Source organism: Lutra lutra, chromosome X, assembly GCF_902655055.1.
Source record: "Lutra lutra chromosome X, mLutLut1.2, whole genome shotgun sequence".
Taxonomy (NCBI): domain Eukaryota; kingdom Metazoa; phylum Chordata; class Mammalia; order Carnivora; family Mustelidae; genus Lutra; species Lutra lutra.
Genome location: NC_062296.1, coordinates 29242235 through 29260998, shown reverse-complemented (window position 1 = coordinate 29260998; position 18764 = coordinate 29242235). Strand labels below are relative to the sequence as shown.

Here is an 18764-nt window from a genome sequence, read left to right as displayed (position 1 = left end):
CGAGTCCCGCATCGGCCTCTCTGCTTGGCAGGGAGCCTGCTTTCTCCTCTCTCTCTCTGCCTGCCTGTCTACCTGCTTGTGCTCTCTCTCTGTCAAATAAATAAATAAAATCTTTAAAAAAAAAAAAAAAGAAAATCCTTGCTCTTGTCTCAAATAATGATAATGTATCTGTTTAGTTGTTTTTCAGCAAATTCCTAAGTATCTCCTTAAAGTACCACGGGTAAACAAAACAGCCAAACCATCATTAGATTTTCCTGATGTGTTTGTACATTAAACCTGCAAACTTGTCAAAATAAAAAGCCATTAGAAATGTACAGTGTTGGGGGGCCCAGCTGGCTCAGTCGGTGGAGCACGCGACTCTAGATCTCAGAGCCATGAGCTCAGGCCCCACGTTGGGTGTAGAGCTGACTTAATTTTTTTTTTTTAATCTATAGTGTTACTGAAAGAAAAGTTAAGAATATGGCTCTCCTGGGGCATCTGGCTGGCTCAGGTGGTGTAGCATGCAACTCTTGATCTTGGGGTTGTGAGTTCGAGCCCCATGTTGTGTGTGAGATGACTTAAAAATAAAATCTTCAAACAAACAAAAAGAATATGGCCCCTCCTGCTAAAAAACACATTCATATAAAGCTTTTTAAACAGTTTCACTACTTTCTCTTCTTTTGGCATCACATATAGAAGCAAAACTATAGGAAATGCATGAAAACAATGTAATAAGTAATATTATAATCGTAATTTTTTAATAACTTTTAAAATTTTTTATAAACATATAATGTATTTTTATCCCCGAAGGTCCAGGTCTGTCAATTGCCAGGTTTACACATTTCACAGCACTCACCATAGCACATACCCTCCCCAGTGTCCATAACCCCACCACCCTCTCCTGACCCCCCTCCCTCCAGCAACCCTCAGCCTGTTTTGTGAGATTGAGTCTTTTACGGTTTGTCTCCCTCCTGATCCCATCTTTTTTCATTTTTTCTTTTCCTACCCCCCAAACCCCCACGTTGCATCTCCACTTCCTCATATCAGGGAAATCATTTGATAGTTGTCTTTCTCTGATAATCGTAATTTTTGTAAATCCTGAACTATTTAATAAGAGTAAACAATTTCTAATAATGCTTATCTATGACAACTGAAAAACTTTTCAATAATAACCACATTATATACCCAATCTCAAAAGGCATGTCAATTAAGGAAAGGCAACATTTGCTATATTCTGCATTATTTCAGAAATGAGTATGCTATTATAAAACTCTGAATTATGGAAAACCTTTAGAATAATATATGAATTTCCCTCAACATTCTGATTAAAATTAATGAAACAATGCTACTACTTCAAAAATGATATTTATGGGGTGCCTGAGTGGCTCAGTCAGTTAAGCGGCTGCCTCCAGCTCAGGTCATGATCTCAGGGTCCTGGGATGGAGCCCCACATCGGGCTCTCTGCTCAGCGGAGACCCTACTTCTCCCTCTCTCTCTGCCTGCTTCTCTGCCTACTTGTGATATCTCTCAATCTCTTGTCAAATAATAAATAAAATCTTTTTTAAAAATGATATTTATTTCCCTTTTATCCAAAGAGTTATAAGGACATTCATATCTATACTCTAGATGTTATAGCTAAAATGAGATCTAGAAGTAAACACTTCCATGGAAAGCTAATTCTAATGACTCCCTAAGATCATACAACTCTACTTAAAATTTCCACGAAAAAGGGCCCTTTATATTTAATGGTTTAATTTTATTTTTGGCATTTCCCAGGCCTATTACAATTTCAAATTTCCTATACATACAGCTATAGAAACTACTGTTAACTAAAATAAAAGGCTGTAACAGATATGAATGAGAAATTACTTCAACTCCATGAGGAGACTCACTTCAAACTTGAACCCTATGACCTGTTGCCATGACATGAGGCTCAACAGTTTCCTAAGGGTGTGTAGTTTTATAGTCACAAGAGTTGCCTCCTATGGTGGCATCCAAGAGATTTAGCCACCAGTTCAATATCTCTATTTTCTATTTTTTTTTAAAGATTTTATTTACTTATTTGACAGACAGAGATCACAAGCAGGCAGAGAGGCAGGCAGAGAGAGAGAGGAGGGAGCAGGTTCCCCGCTGAGCAGAGAGCCCGATGCGGGGCTCGATCCCAGAACCCTGAGATCACGACCTGAGCCAAAGGCAGAGGCTTTAACCCACTGAGCCACCCAGGCGCCCCTCTATTTTCTTATTTTGAAATCCTTCTCATTTTCTCATTTATAATTCTTCTGGGTGCTCTTAACTTAGAAAGATTTTATTCTTAGGGAAAGAAAGGGGGGTATAGAAACACACTGAAAGATAACAAATACATGCTGGTAAGTCTAAATGACAGAAGCCAGCCAAATAGTGCAATTTAAAATTGTTACGCCTTGGGGCGCTCAGTTGGCTAGGCATCCAACTCTTGATTTCAGCTCAGGTCATTAGATCTCAGGGTCGTGAGAGCGAGCCTGGCATAAAGCTCTTCATTGGGCATGGATCCTGCTTAAGATCTTCTCTCTCCCTTTCCCCTGTTTTAAAGTTATGTCTGACTTCCTTACTTGGATGCAATGGTTGTCCAGTGGGGGGCAATAATTTCTTTTCCTTTATCTCATGTTCTACTACTTACTAAAATAAATGCAGTTTTGATACGAGAAAGTAAGAACCACACTTCATTTTCTAGGGTGTCCCTAGATTTAAGCTAGATGAAGTTTCTATTTATGTATTTATTTAAGTTTCTTTATTTAAGTAACCTCTATACCCAACGTGGGACTTGAACTCAGGACCCCAAGATCAAGAGTCAGTGCTCTTCATACTGAGCCAGGCAGCTCCCCCTTAAGCTAGATGCAATTTAAATTTGGGTCTCATGACTGCCTTTCTAAGTCTGTCTACTTCAATCAGTTAGTTCAGAACCACTTCATGTCTTCAAAATCAAATATATGTTTTAAATAATTAGTTACTTCTCATGGAATTCTGAAGTTACATAACATTTAAGGGAAATATTATCTTCCCACTTGCTAGCATGTATTTATTCATTCATTCCTTATTCAGCTTCATCTAAGTCACAGTCACTGTTGAGCATTTTTATGAGTCTTCTACCCCCAGGTCTGGACATGTTATTTAAATTCCTATGATGCTGTTCAGTCAGTAAATGAAAATATTTATGTTTGGGGATTTCCAGAATTACCAGTTTTTCAGATGTCGATCTGTAAAGCACAGAGCAACATAACTTATATTCCAAAAAGGGAGAAGAGGCAGCAAGACTGAGCTTAAACTGATACTCTAAACAGGAAACGAGCATTAGCAATGAATCAGGACCATGTTTTCATATCTGTCCACTAAAATGCATTTGTTTCCACTGAGGACTCCTTCCTGTATTAGCCATTGCCGACCGTGCAAGATTGACTCCTTGAACTTCACAAATACCAAAATCAATCAACTCACTATGCCTGGCCCAAAGCCTATAAAGAAGAAGTGCATGAATTAGTTCAATCATCAGTGAGTACTAAGAACTTAGGACTTTGCTAGACGTTACATGTATACAGAAGAACACATGTTCCCTGGTCACAAATCTCTAGTAATCTAATCAGACAGACGGTGTATTCACATATGGAACATGAATGGTAAGCATAAATATATTGCTACTGAAAAGCCTTGACTATTCCAGAACCCTGGATAAGCCTATTTTATTGGCCAATTTTTAAAAATTAACTTCAGGGGCGCCTGGGTGGCTTAGTTAAGCATCTGTCTTCAGTGCAGGGCATGATCCTGGGGTCCTGGGATCGAGTCTCATATCAGGCTCCTTGTTCGGCGGGCAGCCTGCTTCTCCCTCTGCCTGCCGCTCCCCCAGCTTATGCTCATTCTCTCTCTCTGACAATAAATAAAATCTTAAAAAATAATTAACTTCAATTTAAAACAACAAGAATGGACCAACCCTTCAAATATAAAAACTTCATTATTTTTCACCCTTTGACAGAAATCCTTTGGCCCTTTACCGTCTTCAAGTCTAAAACGGACCCAAGTCTTTTCAAACTACTTCACAGACACCAAAATGCACAAGGGCTACTGGGGTAATGCCTCAGATGCAGAGCCGGCAATCCGGCCCAGCAATATCCGTCACTCCTCACCCTCGCCTGACTCTGGCCCCCACATATACTTGGACGTGAAACACAGAGCTGAGGGAAAACTGGCTTTTTTTTTTTTACACTCTGATACCTACGCCAAGAGAAAAGTCCTATACCTTGAAGGCAGACAGTCTCCAACTTTAGTATTCCTAAGACGTATCTGGGGTGGCTATTTCAAAGGCAGAAGTCTGGGCATGGGACCTAGGACCCTGAATTTTACCAAGTACTCCAGTTGATTTTCAGGCCTGGTCTACTAAACTTGGAGAAACACTGCTTTAAAGTCAAGGTGGCTAACCCCCACACAAGATAGCCCAGCTGTGGCGAGACTGTTCTCTCTCTCATCCTTCTTCAACATCTCAGCGTCGGCTGCCCACCACTCGTCGTCATCCTGCACTGTCCAGGGCCATTATCTTGCCCTCCCACACTCTAGATCCTTCCAGGTCTGGGAGAGTCTGATAGCGAGGTCTGCAGCTGGCTGACAGAGAGGAACAAAGGCAAACCAACAGAGACACCTGCGAAGTGGGGAATTGTGAAATCCCAACAATTAGGAAACAAAGGCAGTATACGTTACAGAGATTGTTCAATACCACGTAGAAGTTAAAAAAAAAGAAAGAAACTTGTCTCCAACTTTTCCGAAGAGGAAGGATGGGGAAGAGGTGAGAGGTAGGCACCTGAGGTCTGGCTGCGGCTCTCCCACTAACTAGCTTTAGGGCTTCCTCTGTCATCTTCCCTTATCCGTAAAACAGATGCCCCCTTTCTTTGCCCGATGCATGGCAGTATTCTGAAAACCAACTGAACTTGTGCTTGAGAAAGCCCACTGGAAAATGCAAAGCACAATATAAGGATGGATGTATGGTATTTCTGTAAAGGAATACTTTATCATTTTCTCAGCTTAATAAACACAGTAACCTAGACATTATCGAAAGTTTCCTTGATGACTAAACGTCTTCTAGTATCTCAGGGTCTTTACTGACGAAAATAAATTCTCACTGACAAAAAGGCAGAGGAAAATGCAGACCCTTGGACATACCCTGGAGTTGATTTTTTGAATATATCCTTGAAATCGGCTGTTTTAAAGACAATTGCCTCCGTCTCCTGAAAGTGGAGTGCAAAAAAAAAAAAAAAAAAAATCTGGTTAATGGTGGCTTTACTGTATTTAGTTCGGATTTTTTCAAAGCATGCTCTGCAGATATTTTAGCTGTAAATTAATAATCCATGTTTCTAATCCCGAACAGCTAATACCACACAGAACAATTTTTAAGCATGTAAATTAACTGTAAGAAACTTAACAAGAAAGCCATAAGATTCCATTTGTTTTTAGAAGCTCTCTTAATGTTTCAGAAAGTCTGGAATAAAGACTGACACGAAGTACAAACATCTATTGGCAGTTGATCTGAAAGGACTAAGCTAGCCAAATTTGTACAGAAGGAAACACTTTTCCAGTAAATATATACGCGGCCTTGGAATGCTTTGTCATTTTCTCATCTTTGCAGCCTAAAGTTCAATTCTTTGCTGAGACACTATTTTGCCATAAAAACCTGAAAGCAAATGACACACATTACAAGCTTTCAGGGAACAGATGGCTAATGTTCTCCTAGGTTCATTTACTACCAGTTTTCTTATTCTCATACTGCTTGTAATTAATAAAAACATACAAATAGACGCACCGTCTCCTAAGTAGGAGATTTTGTTTTGGCGAACTTCTGCCATGTATCTCGCCCCTTTGGGCTGATCTAAAAGACGACGACAGACAGACAGACTTCTGCCACTGCCTGGGAAAGGCAGCTTTCAAACGAGAGACTGCTACTGGAGCGAGCACAGCGGTGATGCCGTCACCAGTCAACTTTGTGAGAAAATTAAGTAAGCTGGCAGGTGCTGGAGGAGCTCTGAGCCCTAATTTAATATATTTAACATGTATGACATTTACGTTGCTAATAGCTTACAGAAAGTGACCATTACTAGGCATCACCCTTATCTAACTTTTGCTCCAAAATCAGCAGTTCGGGCTCTTTTCTGGGTCATCCCACAAGCCCCATTGCATCGTTAAAGTCACAACGAAATCAGAGTCATAGGCTAATAGTATCTTTTGCAAGACCTTGACAGAGACCTTACCCAACATGTGATCCTCAGTCTAAGGACCCTTATGCCAAAGGTAGGCAGCAAGTCTTTTATATCTTTTTTAGAACGATGAATTCAAACAGCATCCCTATAATGGCAATACTATTACTTTTAAAAATGCTATCCACATAAAAATTATTATTTTTGAACCATAAAAAGCTACAATGGATTGAATTAATATTTGCCATGTTTTAGCATTAAGCCTCACCACGCAAATATCAATTATGTTATCTTTTCCCTTAAAAATGCAGGAAAGTATCTTTAAATACAGCTTATTTTATATTCCTATTAATATTATTCCTTTTCTTTGTGTATTTAAGAAGAATCTGGTGTGCCACCTTCTGGCAGCTGAGTGAAATTATGCATCTCTACACAAGTCACTATTCTTTATTTTAACTTTTAAAAAATATATCTATTTCTTACCCTGTATTACATTTAAGCTATATAGAGAGACATAGACACACATCTATACCACACCCTGAAATACAGCAGAGTTTCCTCAGTGATTTTCATTTTTAAATCAAGCCTTATCCATGCTTCCTATGATTTTTACATGGTTACCAATATGTCTTCTGAATTCTACAGCACATATAAAATTGATTTTTGTACACCGCTTCCAGGCACATATGAAAACAACAGGCTTGCTATTTCAATGAATAAGCAACAGCAGTAAATAAAAGAAAAGAAAGGTCTCTTACCAATAAGCCCATTTTTCTCTTAAGGTTTGAACTCTCATCATTTGTCATGTTCTTGTGGATCCCTCTCTCATCACATTCTCTGGAGTTTTTAAAGTTGAGAGCGGTGATGCACGGCCTAGGCTCTGCTACCTAGTAGCGCACCCCAGTGCCTTTGCCTGGTATTACACTTTGGTTGTAGCTCCCAAAAGCAGCAAACAGCCTTTATATATTCAAAAACCTATGCACGGAACACTTTCCCTTGGTAGCAATCGTAGCCAGCCTGGCTGAACTATTTCTATTTCTTATCTTCAGCACGGATCCGATATGGAGATCAGAAACCACATGAATCTTGAGCTTAGTTCCAGTTAATTGAACAGGAACAAAATGTTCATCTTTAGAGCAGAGGTGGGCTATGAGACAAATAACTAGCATCAGGAGATCTGACGTAGGAAAAAACATGTTTACCTGAAAGTAGTCTCATTTTTTTTCAAGGGTCACTGCTCTGTTATCGGTCATATTACCTTAAATCTTCATACCTGCAACTCTTTCTTCTCTCATGCCCTCTAGCAGCCAGTCATTAAGTGCTGTCCTTTATTCTCGATCGATTTTACAGGTGTCTAAGTCCTAGTGTTTGTGTTTAACAAATGAGCTACTTCCAGAAATACATATGGGCTGGACTCTTCTGCCCCTCCCATGTTCAGTCTATCCTTTGCCTTGCTTCTGGATGAGCTCTCTTAAAATGCAACTACATGTGATGTAAATTAAATGTCCAATAAATATTTTATTAAACAGGGGGCGCCTGGGTGGCTCAGTGGGTTAAGCCGCTGCCTTTGGCTCAGGTCATGATCTCAGGGTCCTGGGATCGAGTCCCGCATCGGGCTCTCTGCTCAGCAGGGAGCCTGCTTCCCTTCCTCTCTCTCTGCCTGCCTCTCTGCCTACTGTGATCTCTCTCTGTCAAATTAAATAAATAAATCTTTTAAAAATATCTTTTATTAAACAAGTATTTGTTAAGAATTTGCAGGGGGCACCTGGGTGGCTCAGTGGGTTAAGCCTCTACCTTCAGCTCAGGTCATGATCTCAGGGTCCTGGGATCGAGTCCCGCATCGGGCTCTCTGCTCGGCAGGGAGCCTGTTTCCTCCTCTCTCTCTCTCTCTCTGCCTGCCTCTCTGCCCACTTGTGATCTCTCTCTGTCAATAAATAAATCTTTAAAAAAAAAAAAGAATTTGCTTCAAGGGGGTGCCTGGGTGGCTCAGTTAAGCAGCTGCCCTCGGCTCAGGTCATGATCCCTCAGTCCTGGGATCGAGCCCCCGCACAGGGCTCCCTGCTCCGTGGGGAACCTGCTTCTCCCTCTGCTGCCCCCCTGCTTGTGCGCGCTTTCTCTCTCTGTCAAATAAAGAACATCTTAAAAAAAATAATTTGCGGGGCACCTGGGTGGCTCAGTGGGTTAAGCCTCTGCCTTTGGCTCAGGTCATGAACCAGGGTCCTGGGATCGAGCCCCGCATCGGGTCCTCCGCTGACCCGGGAGCCTGCTTCCCCCTCTCCCTCTGCCTGCCTCTCTGCCTACTTGTGATCTCTTTCTGTCAAATAAATAAAGAACATCTTTTAAAAAATAATTTGCTACATGTTTGGTAGGAAGTCTGCTAGGTGATATGGATATAAAGGTGAACAAGACACAATCCCTTGCTCTCGGGAAGCTCTTAGTTGAGTGAGAGAAGCAAACATGCACCCTGACAGCATAAAATACGCCACAGAAGATTTACTAGTATATGTCTAGGATTCTACAGAGGAACAATAAAATCACAGAAGCAATAAAAATCGGGCTGCGACTGAGGTCGAAGAATGGGGCGTTCCCCAGGCAGACCCCAGAAGACACAGTCTGTGCAGACACAGAGAGATATAAAGGAGTCCATCATGTCGGAAGGATCAAGAAAGTCTTCAATATTACTGGAAGTACTATAGGTACATAGTGTTGACGGGAGTGGATTTTAAGGTCTACAGAGTGAGTGAAGAGGCTTGGATTTATCCATGAGCTATGAGAAACTCATTTGTTGAACGAGTGGATCACTCGAGGAATTAATCAAGCAACAGTGCCAGCACTAAGAACTCATTACCACCAATGCCCGTTCTCTAGCTCACAAGCTTGTTTTGTTCTTTGGCTCCCTTTGCTCCAGAGGTCCTCCTACATCAAATCTCTTTCCCTCTCCACTTTTCTGAACTCAACTCATCCTTCTAGATCCAGCTCAAATTCCATTCTTTTCTGTGATGTCTCTTGTGGTACTCCAAGTCTCCTCCAATTTTTTTTTAAAGCTTCCTCCATTACACGGGCCCTGCATTCCTTCTACCATTGAGCACATACTGTTTGAAAAACCCTTTGGACTCTTTGCCTATGAGGCCAAGTGAGCAGAGAGATGGCACGAAGGCCAGCAAGAGCCTGAGGGTACAGTGGCCAAAGAAACCACACCACCCCAGACTTCACAGTACATGCTAATCTGCGTACCTTCTTTTTGCTACTCTCAAGCCTGAAAAGGAAAGTCTATCAACTGTGAAGTGAACTCCATTTGCATTGGGCAGCGACTCTGCATTATCATGTAACAACGCCCGTTGTTTGAAGGTCCCGTTCAAAAATTCCAGAAAATTGATGAGAAAGGGATACCAACAGAATAGCTTAATTATGGAGCTGTGATCTTTGGGGGGGTGGTTAGAGCTGTAAGGGGGTTTGGGTGGGGGAGCTGTGCTTGTGTTTTACTACTTGCCGTAAACCAAGAGAATTCACCTGAAGGTTCATACAACAAAAGGAATTCATGAAGACCACAGAAAGAAATGGGAGACAAAGTGAGGGCAGGACATTAGATCTAGAAGGTTTAGCATCTCACGAGGATTAAGGGAGAAAAATCCATGTGTAAGAAGGGGGGATGTTTCGAAAGGGGGGGCAATAGTGTTAGCTGGAAGATGAATCTAGGACAAGATGCTTTACCAGAGAAACAAGTCCTGGGGTGTAAATATTGAGTGTTCTCTCCCTGTGGAAACACACCCTGTTATGCTCCGTGTCAAACACTCAGACAAGCTTTCGTTGATGTTGGCATTTAGCATTCAGCTTTGTCTCATCCTTTTTATGTATGCATAATCTCTTACATTTATGCAATGATGCAAAAACCATGGAGCTTTCTTTTATGTAGACAATAAAAAAATCTTTTCATCTTATCCAACCATTTTATGTTAAAGTGGGTTAAGAGGATTCTGCCAATAATTTCAAAAGCAGTTAATACTTGAAAATATTCTTTCAATGACATAAAATGTCCCAGATAAAAGCTGTCTACACCTTCTTTCTTGTTTATTGAGTGCAAAAACTGACCACTTTCCTTTCCATTAACTTATAAGGAAAAATTCAAATACAGGGAAAAAAAGGAGAATGGATTTTGGAGATGGGCCACACTTTCTCAAGAATTCGTCAAAAAAGGGCAGTACTACGGGACATAAAAATGATTTATCCACTAGGTCCTCAGAAGAATGTTTTTAACTATGTATCAATGGTCCAGATCTTAAACAAAGAGAAAATAAACCCAGACCATTCCTCATTACTTTTGGGGGAAACAGAAACATTGCCAGAGTATTTCCCCCAAGCCTGGCAGGAAAAAAAAAAGCCATCAATCATTTTATATTATAGTTGAGCTAGAATAGGTAGTTTATTCCAAATTCACTACACGTTCATGCACGAGGATCATCCAGGCGAAGAGAAAAGAAAAGAATAACTACCTCCTGGTAAGTATACAGTAAATCTCTCAGGTTATTAGTGATATTGATGACAGGCTCTATATTAATCTAGTATAAATAATTCACTTACTTCCACTTAAAATAGCCTCAATTGTGTCATCTCATCCATGGCCCTACTGGACTCTCCTTTGTTCCGCTGTATGTAAAATGGCTCAGAGCAGGACTTAAGTGTTGTAGAGAGTTTTCAGTCCATGCAGAAATGTCCTTGGATGACAGATTGGAAAACCATTGATCTAAACAAGGGCTGGTTAGGGGTACCTATACTGGGAGCAATGGCTCATATACCCACAGGCAGAAGTTCCCATTAGTCCCATATTCCAGGAGTCTTACCATTCAGTCTAGTGAGATAGGTGGGGGTCAAAGGGGAAGAGAGGCCCTTTCCTGTTACTAATAACACTACCTGTATGTCACTAGATTAGGAAAAAATGCCAAAAAAAAAAAAAAAAGGCAGAACAGAAGTCCTGTTCATAACTTCCCATTCCGATCCCGGAATGAATCACAACCTTTTTATGTATCCCTGAAATGTAACAAAGCGCAGGTCATTCCACTATATGGTAACAAAAATGATTGAGGGTAATTCATGAGTAATTCAAATTACCTGATGGATATAAATATTCCAGGTTGACTATGAAATACACCAGCTCCTATTTTACTAGCCTGTCTTTTTTTAAAAAGATTTTATTTATTTATTTGAGAGAGAGAGAGAGAAAGTATGGGGAGGAGCAGAGGGAGAGGGACAAGCAGACTCCGCACTGAGCATGGTGCCTATGCGGGGCTCGATCTCACGACCTTGAGATCTTGACCTGAGCCAAGATGCAAGAGTCAGACCTTAACTGACTGAGCCAGCGAGGCAGGCGCTCCAGCAGTCTGTCTTCAATCTATTATATTTAATAGCTACCGTGAGAATCTAAAATGGGTGAAGATATACATGGCAGACCGTGGGGAAGAAGGAAATGTTATCATGTGAGTGAAGAAACACAGAAATAGGCAAAACGACATTCCACAGACAGAAGGGCCGACGTAGGGAGTTAGTTAATGAGGAAGCAAGAATATTCCTATTTGTCAACTTGCTTTCAACCTAATTTTCGTCTCCAGATACTCCCTGAAGTATTTTACTTGTCTTAAGCGTCAGGTGACAGACAGCCTTAGCTAGCAGAGTTCCAAATCAAAAAGTGTTCCGTGCCTTTTAATTTTTAAGAGTCTCGTTTTTCTTTTCACTCAGACTCTGAGGTAGGCAGTGCAGGTACTAACAGTCCCATTTGAAAATTCCCATTTTCGTGAGGAAACCGAGTTATTAAATGACTTGGCTCAAGTGACACAGCTGCTGAGAAAGCTGGAAAACAAGAATCCAGGTCCCCTGATGCCTAATTTGGTGGCCATTAGTCAGTGCTGTATTGTATTAATATTTATTTGAGGGAAAAATCCCCGCAAATATGACTGCTCAGCTCCCCCATGGAGATGCTTTACAAGGAAAAGAGGGCTGTGTCATGGGAGACGTAGGATGATACCTGATTAAAGTTGCAGAATCATCGACCTGTACCTTTGCCAGAAATACCCTCCTGGGGCAACCCTCAGAGCTCCCCTTTATGCCTCAGTTGGCACTTCTTGGCATGGAGCTCTAACGTGCCACACTCCCTCGTGCCTCAGCAGGTTTTCCCAGGACACTGTCTCTGCTTGGAATCCCTTGCTCCTCCTCATCTACCAAGCCAATTTCTAGTCACACTGAAGTAGTGTTCAAGCATATGTCCTTCCATGAAACCTCCCCTCACATCCCTCAGCAGCCTCCGTTGCTAGGTTTTCTAAGACCCATGACACTGAATATTCTAGGTCCTGTCACTTTGCATTGTAACAGTTTCCATAAACTAGAAACTAGACTGTAAACTCCTGGCGCTGCCTCTGGGTCCTCCTTAAAGTTTTATTCTACCCATCCAGTGCCTGTCACACAGGAGCCCAACTGTAGGAGGCAATTTTGGTGAAATCAAGTTTGGCGGAGGTAGGTTTTTCTCTTCTCCAAGACTAAGCTGTTTGGGGGTAATAATGAAACAAGAAACCGGGAGAGGGCCTTAGGCTTCCTGAACTAAGTTATGAATGGTAAGAAACCAACGAGAGGCTCTAATTGCAAACAGCACACCTAAATACCTAGACGGCTCCTTTTTGATGTCTGTTTGATTGACCCTGGGTGTGCCTAGCAGGGTGCCCAGAACAGGTGTACAGCTGGGTGATGGGGTGACTGACTCCACGAGTGACAGCTGAACTAAACGAGCCAACCAGACACTTCGCTACAGTAAGGAAGGGAAATGCCAATCATCCTTTGTCTCAGCAAGATAGGACTGGTAAAACTGAAAGCTGAAGAAACGCCTTTCACTGGTTCGCCCCCTAGACCAGAACACTGAAAGATGAAGCAGCATCGCAGAAAACCATCATTTCTACAGACTGCTAATTGCAAAGGATAAAAGCATCTTCTTTGGACTGTTAGATCCTCTTCAATTATTGCAGTCAGTGAGGATGAAAAAGTAAGCCACAAAATCCAATTTTTCCAATAACTTGCTCCATGAGATGGAACAAAAAAATAAAATAGCAAATTCAACCAAGCAAGCCACTGCACATCACCAATACCCAGTCACCTCAAATGGCACAGTGGGCAGTCAAGAGTAAAATACACAAATGGGGCACAGGAGGGCTCAATGCTAACAAGCCCCTGTAACTTTCCAAATAGCGAAAAAAAATATATTTTTTTGATGAAAGACCTACAAACCTTCTGTTCCAATAGGAGAATTATAATTTAGGCTGAAGGAAAGGCCTCAAATTCTTTTCTCATGCCATTTCCTGGCCTTCCCATTTATGCAAACCGGCAGGGTAGAGATATCAAGGACATCAGCATGATGAGTAATAAAAAGAATCAAAGACAATGGAGTTCCCCATAGGGAAGAGCATATTCGCAATCCAACTGTAGCGTCCGCTTAGGGTCGCGTCGCTTAGGGTCACGTCGAGGGGGTAGAGGTTCCCGCCGCTTGGACGGGCTAACTGATACAGATTAGCCACCATCTTGCAGAGTGTTCTGGGGTACGAAGGCTGGAGGTTTGTATGTAAATGAACGTAATGTGGTCTTATAAAAGTGAGCCGTGTTTCGCTAACACTGCCCTTGAATTTTGCTGCTGGAACACAGAAACTCAGCGTATAGGTCCCTAGGAGATAGTCGGAAACATAAGAGTCGTCTAGTTTCTAGGATTCGAATCAGAGAGGAAAGATCGGCTCAGAACCCACACAGGACAGTCAGATAGGCACGGATTCAGACACTAACAGTTAACGAAAAATCCCAGAACATGAAAAAGGGGTAGCAAAAAGTAGGATACTGTACTGACCACTCACAAGAACCAAGAGTGAACTTGACACCTGGTCATTACTAATCCAAAACTCAGAATGAATCATGCCCTCCATATTGCTTGGATCATCTCAATCCTCTATTCGAAAACCATCTATGACTCCTTCCATGTGTGGTTGTACTTGTAGACTCCACACTCAAAGTCCCCTCCACCGCAGCTCTCCCTTACTTATTTAACCTTATTTCCTGTTACGGGTTGTCCCAGATTTGCACACAACCGGAAAACATGAAATCTCTTTAGCCAAGAATTGTCACGGAAGCTATAATTTTTTTTTTTAATGCAGCTTACAGTTGCTGTGGATTCCAGAGAGGAATATACCAAAAATATATAGAGGAGGGTTTAGAGCAGAAAAGGAAATTAGCAAAGGCTTTCCCTGTCCCAAAATATCTTCTCCTCTAGTGCCAACTCTGTCTCCCAACAAATTTTCTCTCTCTCCGACAATGTTTGGACCTTTACATATTCTCTCCCTCCCATTGTTTGCTGTGTACTCTGGCCAGAAATTCTAGCAAGTACGTGTTCTTTTGAGCTCAAAAGAATCCTGTTAAAATGATAATAGGGAGAACAGTCAGGATAGGTGGCTGTCAGTTATCTCACGTTGGTGTGAATGAGTTCAGTCAAGTTTCTTCAAATAGCACAGAGCTGTTGCCCTCAGGGATGGGGAAAGCCTGGTGCGAGAACCTTCTGGAGTTTGGCAGACTTGGATGGGGTGCTCTATGAAGGAAGTCCGGTGGCGGGGGCGGTGGTGGGGGGGCGGGTGGAAGCTCAGGGCCTAGAGAAACTATGTCTAGAGGTAGAGAAAGAGAAACCGAGATACAGAGAAGTGTGCAGAGAGTGTTGTAGAAGAATAGCAAAGCCCCACTTTCTCTACCACTCCCTGTCTTCTAGCCCAGAACCCGTGGCGGCCTTTCCTGACTCCCTGCTCCCAGCCCCTGGAGCTCAGGCGAGTACTTTCCAAGGGACAGATCAGCTACTTAAGTAGGTTAAATACATGGCCAGAAACTTCACTGTCAGGCAAACAAACAATCTGTAAATAAACCTTCAGAACACACACTGTTGTGAGGCTGGGAACTGCTTGTACCGTCCCTCGCCTCACCCCGGCTCACACACCCCTTGTCAGGCTGCTCTCTTCTGTCTTTGGGAGATGCTACAGATTTTTGGTTTTTTATTCTGTTATCTATTCAACTCATAAAACACTGCCCCCACCCCCGCCCAAATTATGGTTGTTCCACTGTTCCTTTTTATTTCTTTTCAAGATTTTAAGGAATCTCTACACCCAACATGGGGCTTGACCCCATAAGCCCAAGATCAAGAGACACATGGTCCACCCACTGAGCCAGCCAAGAGCCCCAATTTTATGTGTTCTTAGGTTCCAAATCAAGCTCTACTGCTTTTTTAATTTTTTTAAGATTTTACTTATTTATTTGAAAGAGAGAGAGAGAGAAAGGGAGCATGAGCAGGGGAAGGATAGAGAGAGGGAGAGAGGCAGACTACCCATTGAGCAGGGAGCCCGACCTGGGGCTCGATCCCAGGACCCTGGGATCATGACCTGAGCCAAAGGCAGATGCTTAACCATCTGAGCAACCCAGGCGCCCCTCCAACTCAGCTTTTTGAAGCCTAATTTGATTTGTCTGACACCCACCAAAAGCCCTTTTCTGAACTCTGGCAGGCCTTAACACACACTGCCCTTATTTAGCCTTCTGTGTGCTCACCTCAGCTTGCAAAATCTACACTGTGAACTCGCTTTCCAGAGGCAGAGGCCATTCATTCATCCACCCAAACAATTAATAAGCATTTGCTTTGTAACAAGTGTTGTATTTCAGCTGGAAGTTCAAGCCTGAGTATAAGCCCAGATCCCTACCCCTGCAGGTGCTCACAGCCCAGGGAATATCAAGTACTGTCACGGTACTGTGACATGCCCTGTAGGGGAGGCGTGCTCAAGGTCATAGGAACGCACGCAGAGAACCTTAACTGGGCTCGGCCAGGGAATGAGGGCAAGTTTCGCAGAGGGCACACGAGAGCTGAGTGCTAAGCCTAAGCAAGAAGGTGTCGGGCAGTCAAGTGAGACAGAGGGAAGGGTGGGGCGGGGGAGGCCAAACTAGCTAAGGCACCACTACAATCAATTGTAACAACATCAAGTCTTAAACTAAAGCAGCAGTGGGGGAGGGGGTTGGGGTAGGTGGGGTGTGATTCAGAAAGATTTTGGGCAGCTGGAATGGACGGGAGATGACAACAGTGGCTAACAAAGTTTGTTAGCCTTCTAAATGCTTTACCCATTCACTCACTTAGCTGACTTACTCTTCACCGTGACTGTATTCTGTAGGTACTATTAATATCTCCATGTACAGGGGCGCCTGCATGGCTCAGTCTGTTAAGCATCTGGTTCAGGTCAGGATCTTGGGGTCCTGGGTTCCAGCCCCACGTCGGCTCCTTGCTCAGCAGGACCTGCTTCCTCCTCTGCCCCACTCATGTGCACAAACATGTTCTTGCTCTCAAAAAGTATTTTTTAAAAAAATCTCCATTTTACAGAAGAGGAAACTAAGGCACGAAAAGTCTAGTGACACGACCAAAATTATACGGTGATGTAAATGCTGGGACTGGGATTCGTCCGCATGCAGTCTAGCTCCAGGGTCTACTATGTGAGCCCTCTGCTCTGCTACCTTTGAATGTGAGATTGGCTGGGGAGAAGGGAGTCCAGGATGACGGCAAGGTTAATGAGAGAGAGGGAGAGCCACAGAGGGCCACAGCAGATGAAACCTGAATACTGAATACATCGTCAGTTGCATGTGTTAATTCCCTTGTTCCTTGTTCCTAATGGCAAAGGCAAATTTCTCAGTTCATGTTCTCCTGGTATATTCTAGCATTTCTTCATGGGACTGGTCACCCGGTTTGGATCTTGGTCTGTTTGTTCTCAGTTTTGGCACTTGGCACATTTAGCCTCTTCTAGATTATTTATCAATGTAGCTTATCTTGTTTACTAGCTTAAAAGTATCCAAGGCAAAAAACAGGTCTTCTTCACCTTTGATGAACAACAGCCTGGACCCAGTAGACACTCAATAAAAATTAATTGGCATAAACATAGAATATAACATTTCTTCAAGTTTCTGATTCTTCAGACAGCTGTGAATTACTGTCATTTGTTGTTATCTCAGTGACACCTTTTTTTTTTTAATCGGCCCTTTAAATTCACACTTGTCTTCAAAGGAAAACTCTCTACTTATTACTGCAAATGGCAAATTGTTACAACTTACAATAATCAGAAGGCAGCTATAAAAATAGATGCATAACTCCTAAAACCAGAACTGCTTGCACAACACTTAACACATCATCCTATCCTCAGGGCAGGCCTTTTTTTTTTAATTGAAGTGAAATTCACATCACATAAAATTAACAATTTTTTTTAAAGTAAGCTCTGCGCCCAACATGGGCTTGAACTTATGATCTCGAGATCAAGAGTCACATGCTCTACCAACTGAGCCGGCCAGGCGCCCTGAAAATTAACAATTTTAAGCTAAAGAATTCAGCGACACCCAGTGCATTCCTAATGTTGGGCCATCGCTACCTCTGTCTTGTCCCAAGTGTTTTCATTACTACCCCCACAAAGTTAGTATCTGTTAAGCAGCTGCCCACTGTTCTCCTCTCCCCACAGCCCCTGGCACACCACCAATAGGTTCGGTCTATATGGATTTATCTATTTTGATGTTTCACACAACGGAATCATACACAACGAGATCCTTTGTGCCGAGCTTCTTTCACTGAGTGTGATGGTTTAGAGGTTTACCCACAATGTATGCTCATGGCTAAATACTGCATCATAGGAACATATGCCGCGTTTTGTTGTTCATTCACGTACGGATGGACATCTGAGCTGTTTCCACATTTTGGCTCTTGTGCTGCTGTGAAGAGGCACATATACATGTAATTCCTTTGACTACCTGTTTTCAGTTCTTTGGGGTGTATACTTAGAAGCGGAATTTATGGAACAATAATAATAGTAACTCTGCTTAACCTTGTGAGGAAGTCTGGGGTAGGTTGCGTACAATGCTCTGTGGGTCTCAAATGACACGTTGACATTGGAAGGTCTCGTGTCAGGGTGTATGTGTCCAAACATGACGTGTGAGGGAAAAAGCTCACTCTCAGGGCGCCTGGGTGGCTCAGCTGGTGAGGTTTCTGCCTTCAAATCAGATCATGATCCCGGGGTTCTGGGATTGAATCCTGAGTTGAGCTCTTGGCTCAGCGGGGAGGCTGCTTCTCCCTCTCCCTCTGCCTGCAGCTCCCCTTGCTTGTACTCTCTCTCTCTCGCTGTCGAATAAATTACTAAAGAAAAAGAAGCTCACTCTCATCGTGCTTCCTAAAATAAAAATGTCAAATTTCATCATATTGGGTAAGAGAGTTGTTTTTCTTTGCACTTGTCCTTTGACATCAGTAGCAGATGGTTCAGGCAATTATTAAATGAGATCTTCATATCTGAAGATACACGATTGACTTCATCAAATCATGCCCGCCTAACAGTATTTCCCTCAGAGTCTGGCACCTTCACGCTTTCAAAATTCCATTTTATCCACTGATCCATGTTAGTTCAACAGAGAAACAGGGGAAAAAAAAATAAAGAAAACCTACCACCATGACAAAAAAAAAGAGCACAGGCCTGATTCCAATTCACAATCACATATACTCTAAATACTGGT

General features: G+C 42.4%; 1 protein-coding gene across 5 annotated transcripts in view; it reads right to left on the bottom strand.

The window, feature by feature from the left end:
* The window catches only part of KLHL13 (kelch like family member 13), a 197852-nt gene that overhangs the window by 76106 nt on the left and 102982 nt on the right, over positions 1-18764 (bottom strand). Inside the window, exons 1-2 of one of the 5 annotated variants that reach the window (XM_047716310.1) lie at positions 6947-7030; positions 5161-5225 (exon numbers count right to left, since the gene is read on the bottom strand). The exons of 3 other annotated variants lie outside the window; for them this stretch is intronic. In XM_047716310.1, the coding sequence (XP_047572266.1) occupies positions 5161-5225; positions 6947-6994 (113 nt within the window). In that variant the 5' untranslated portion in view covers positions 6995-7030. Of the gene's footprint in view, positions 1-5160; positions 5226-6946; positions 7031-18764 lie in introns of those variants that run through there. One more of the 5 variants, XM_047716315.1, reaches the window with a different exon arrangement.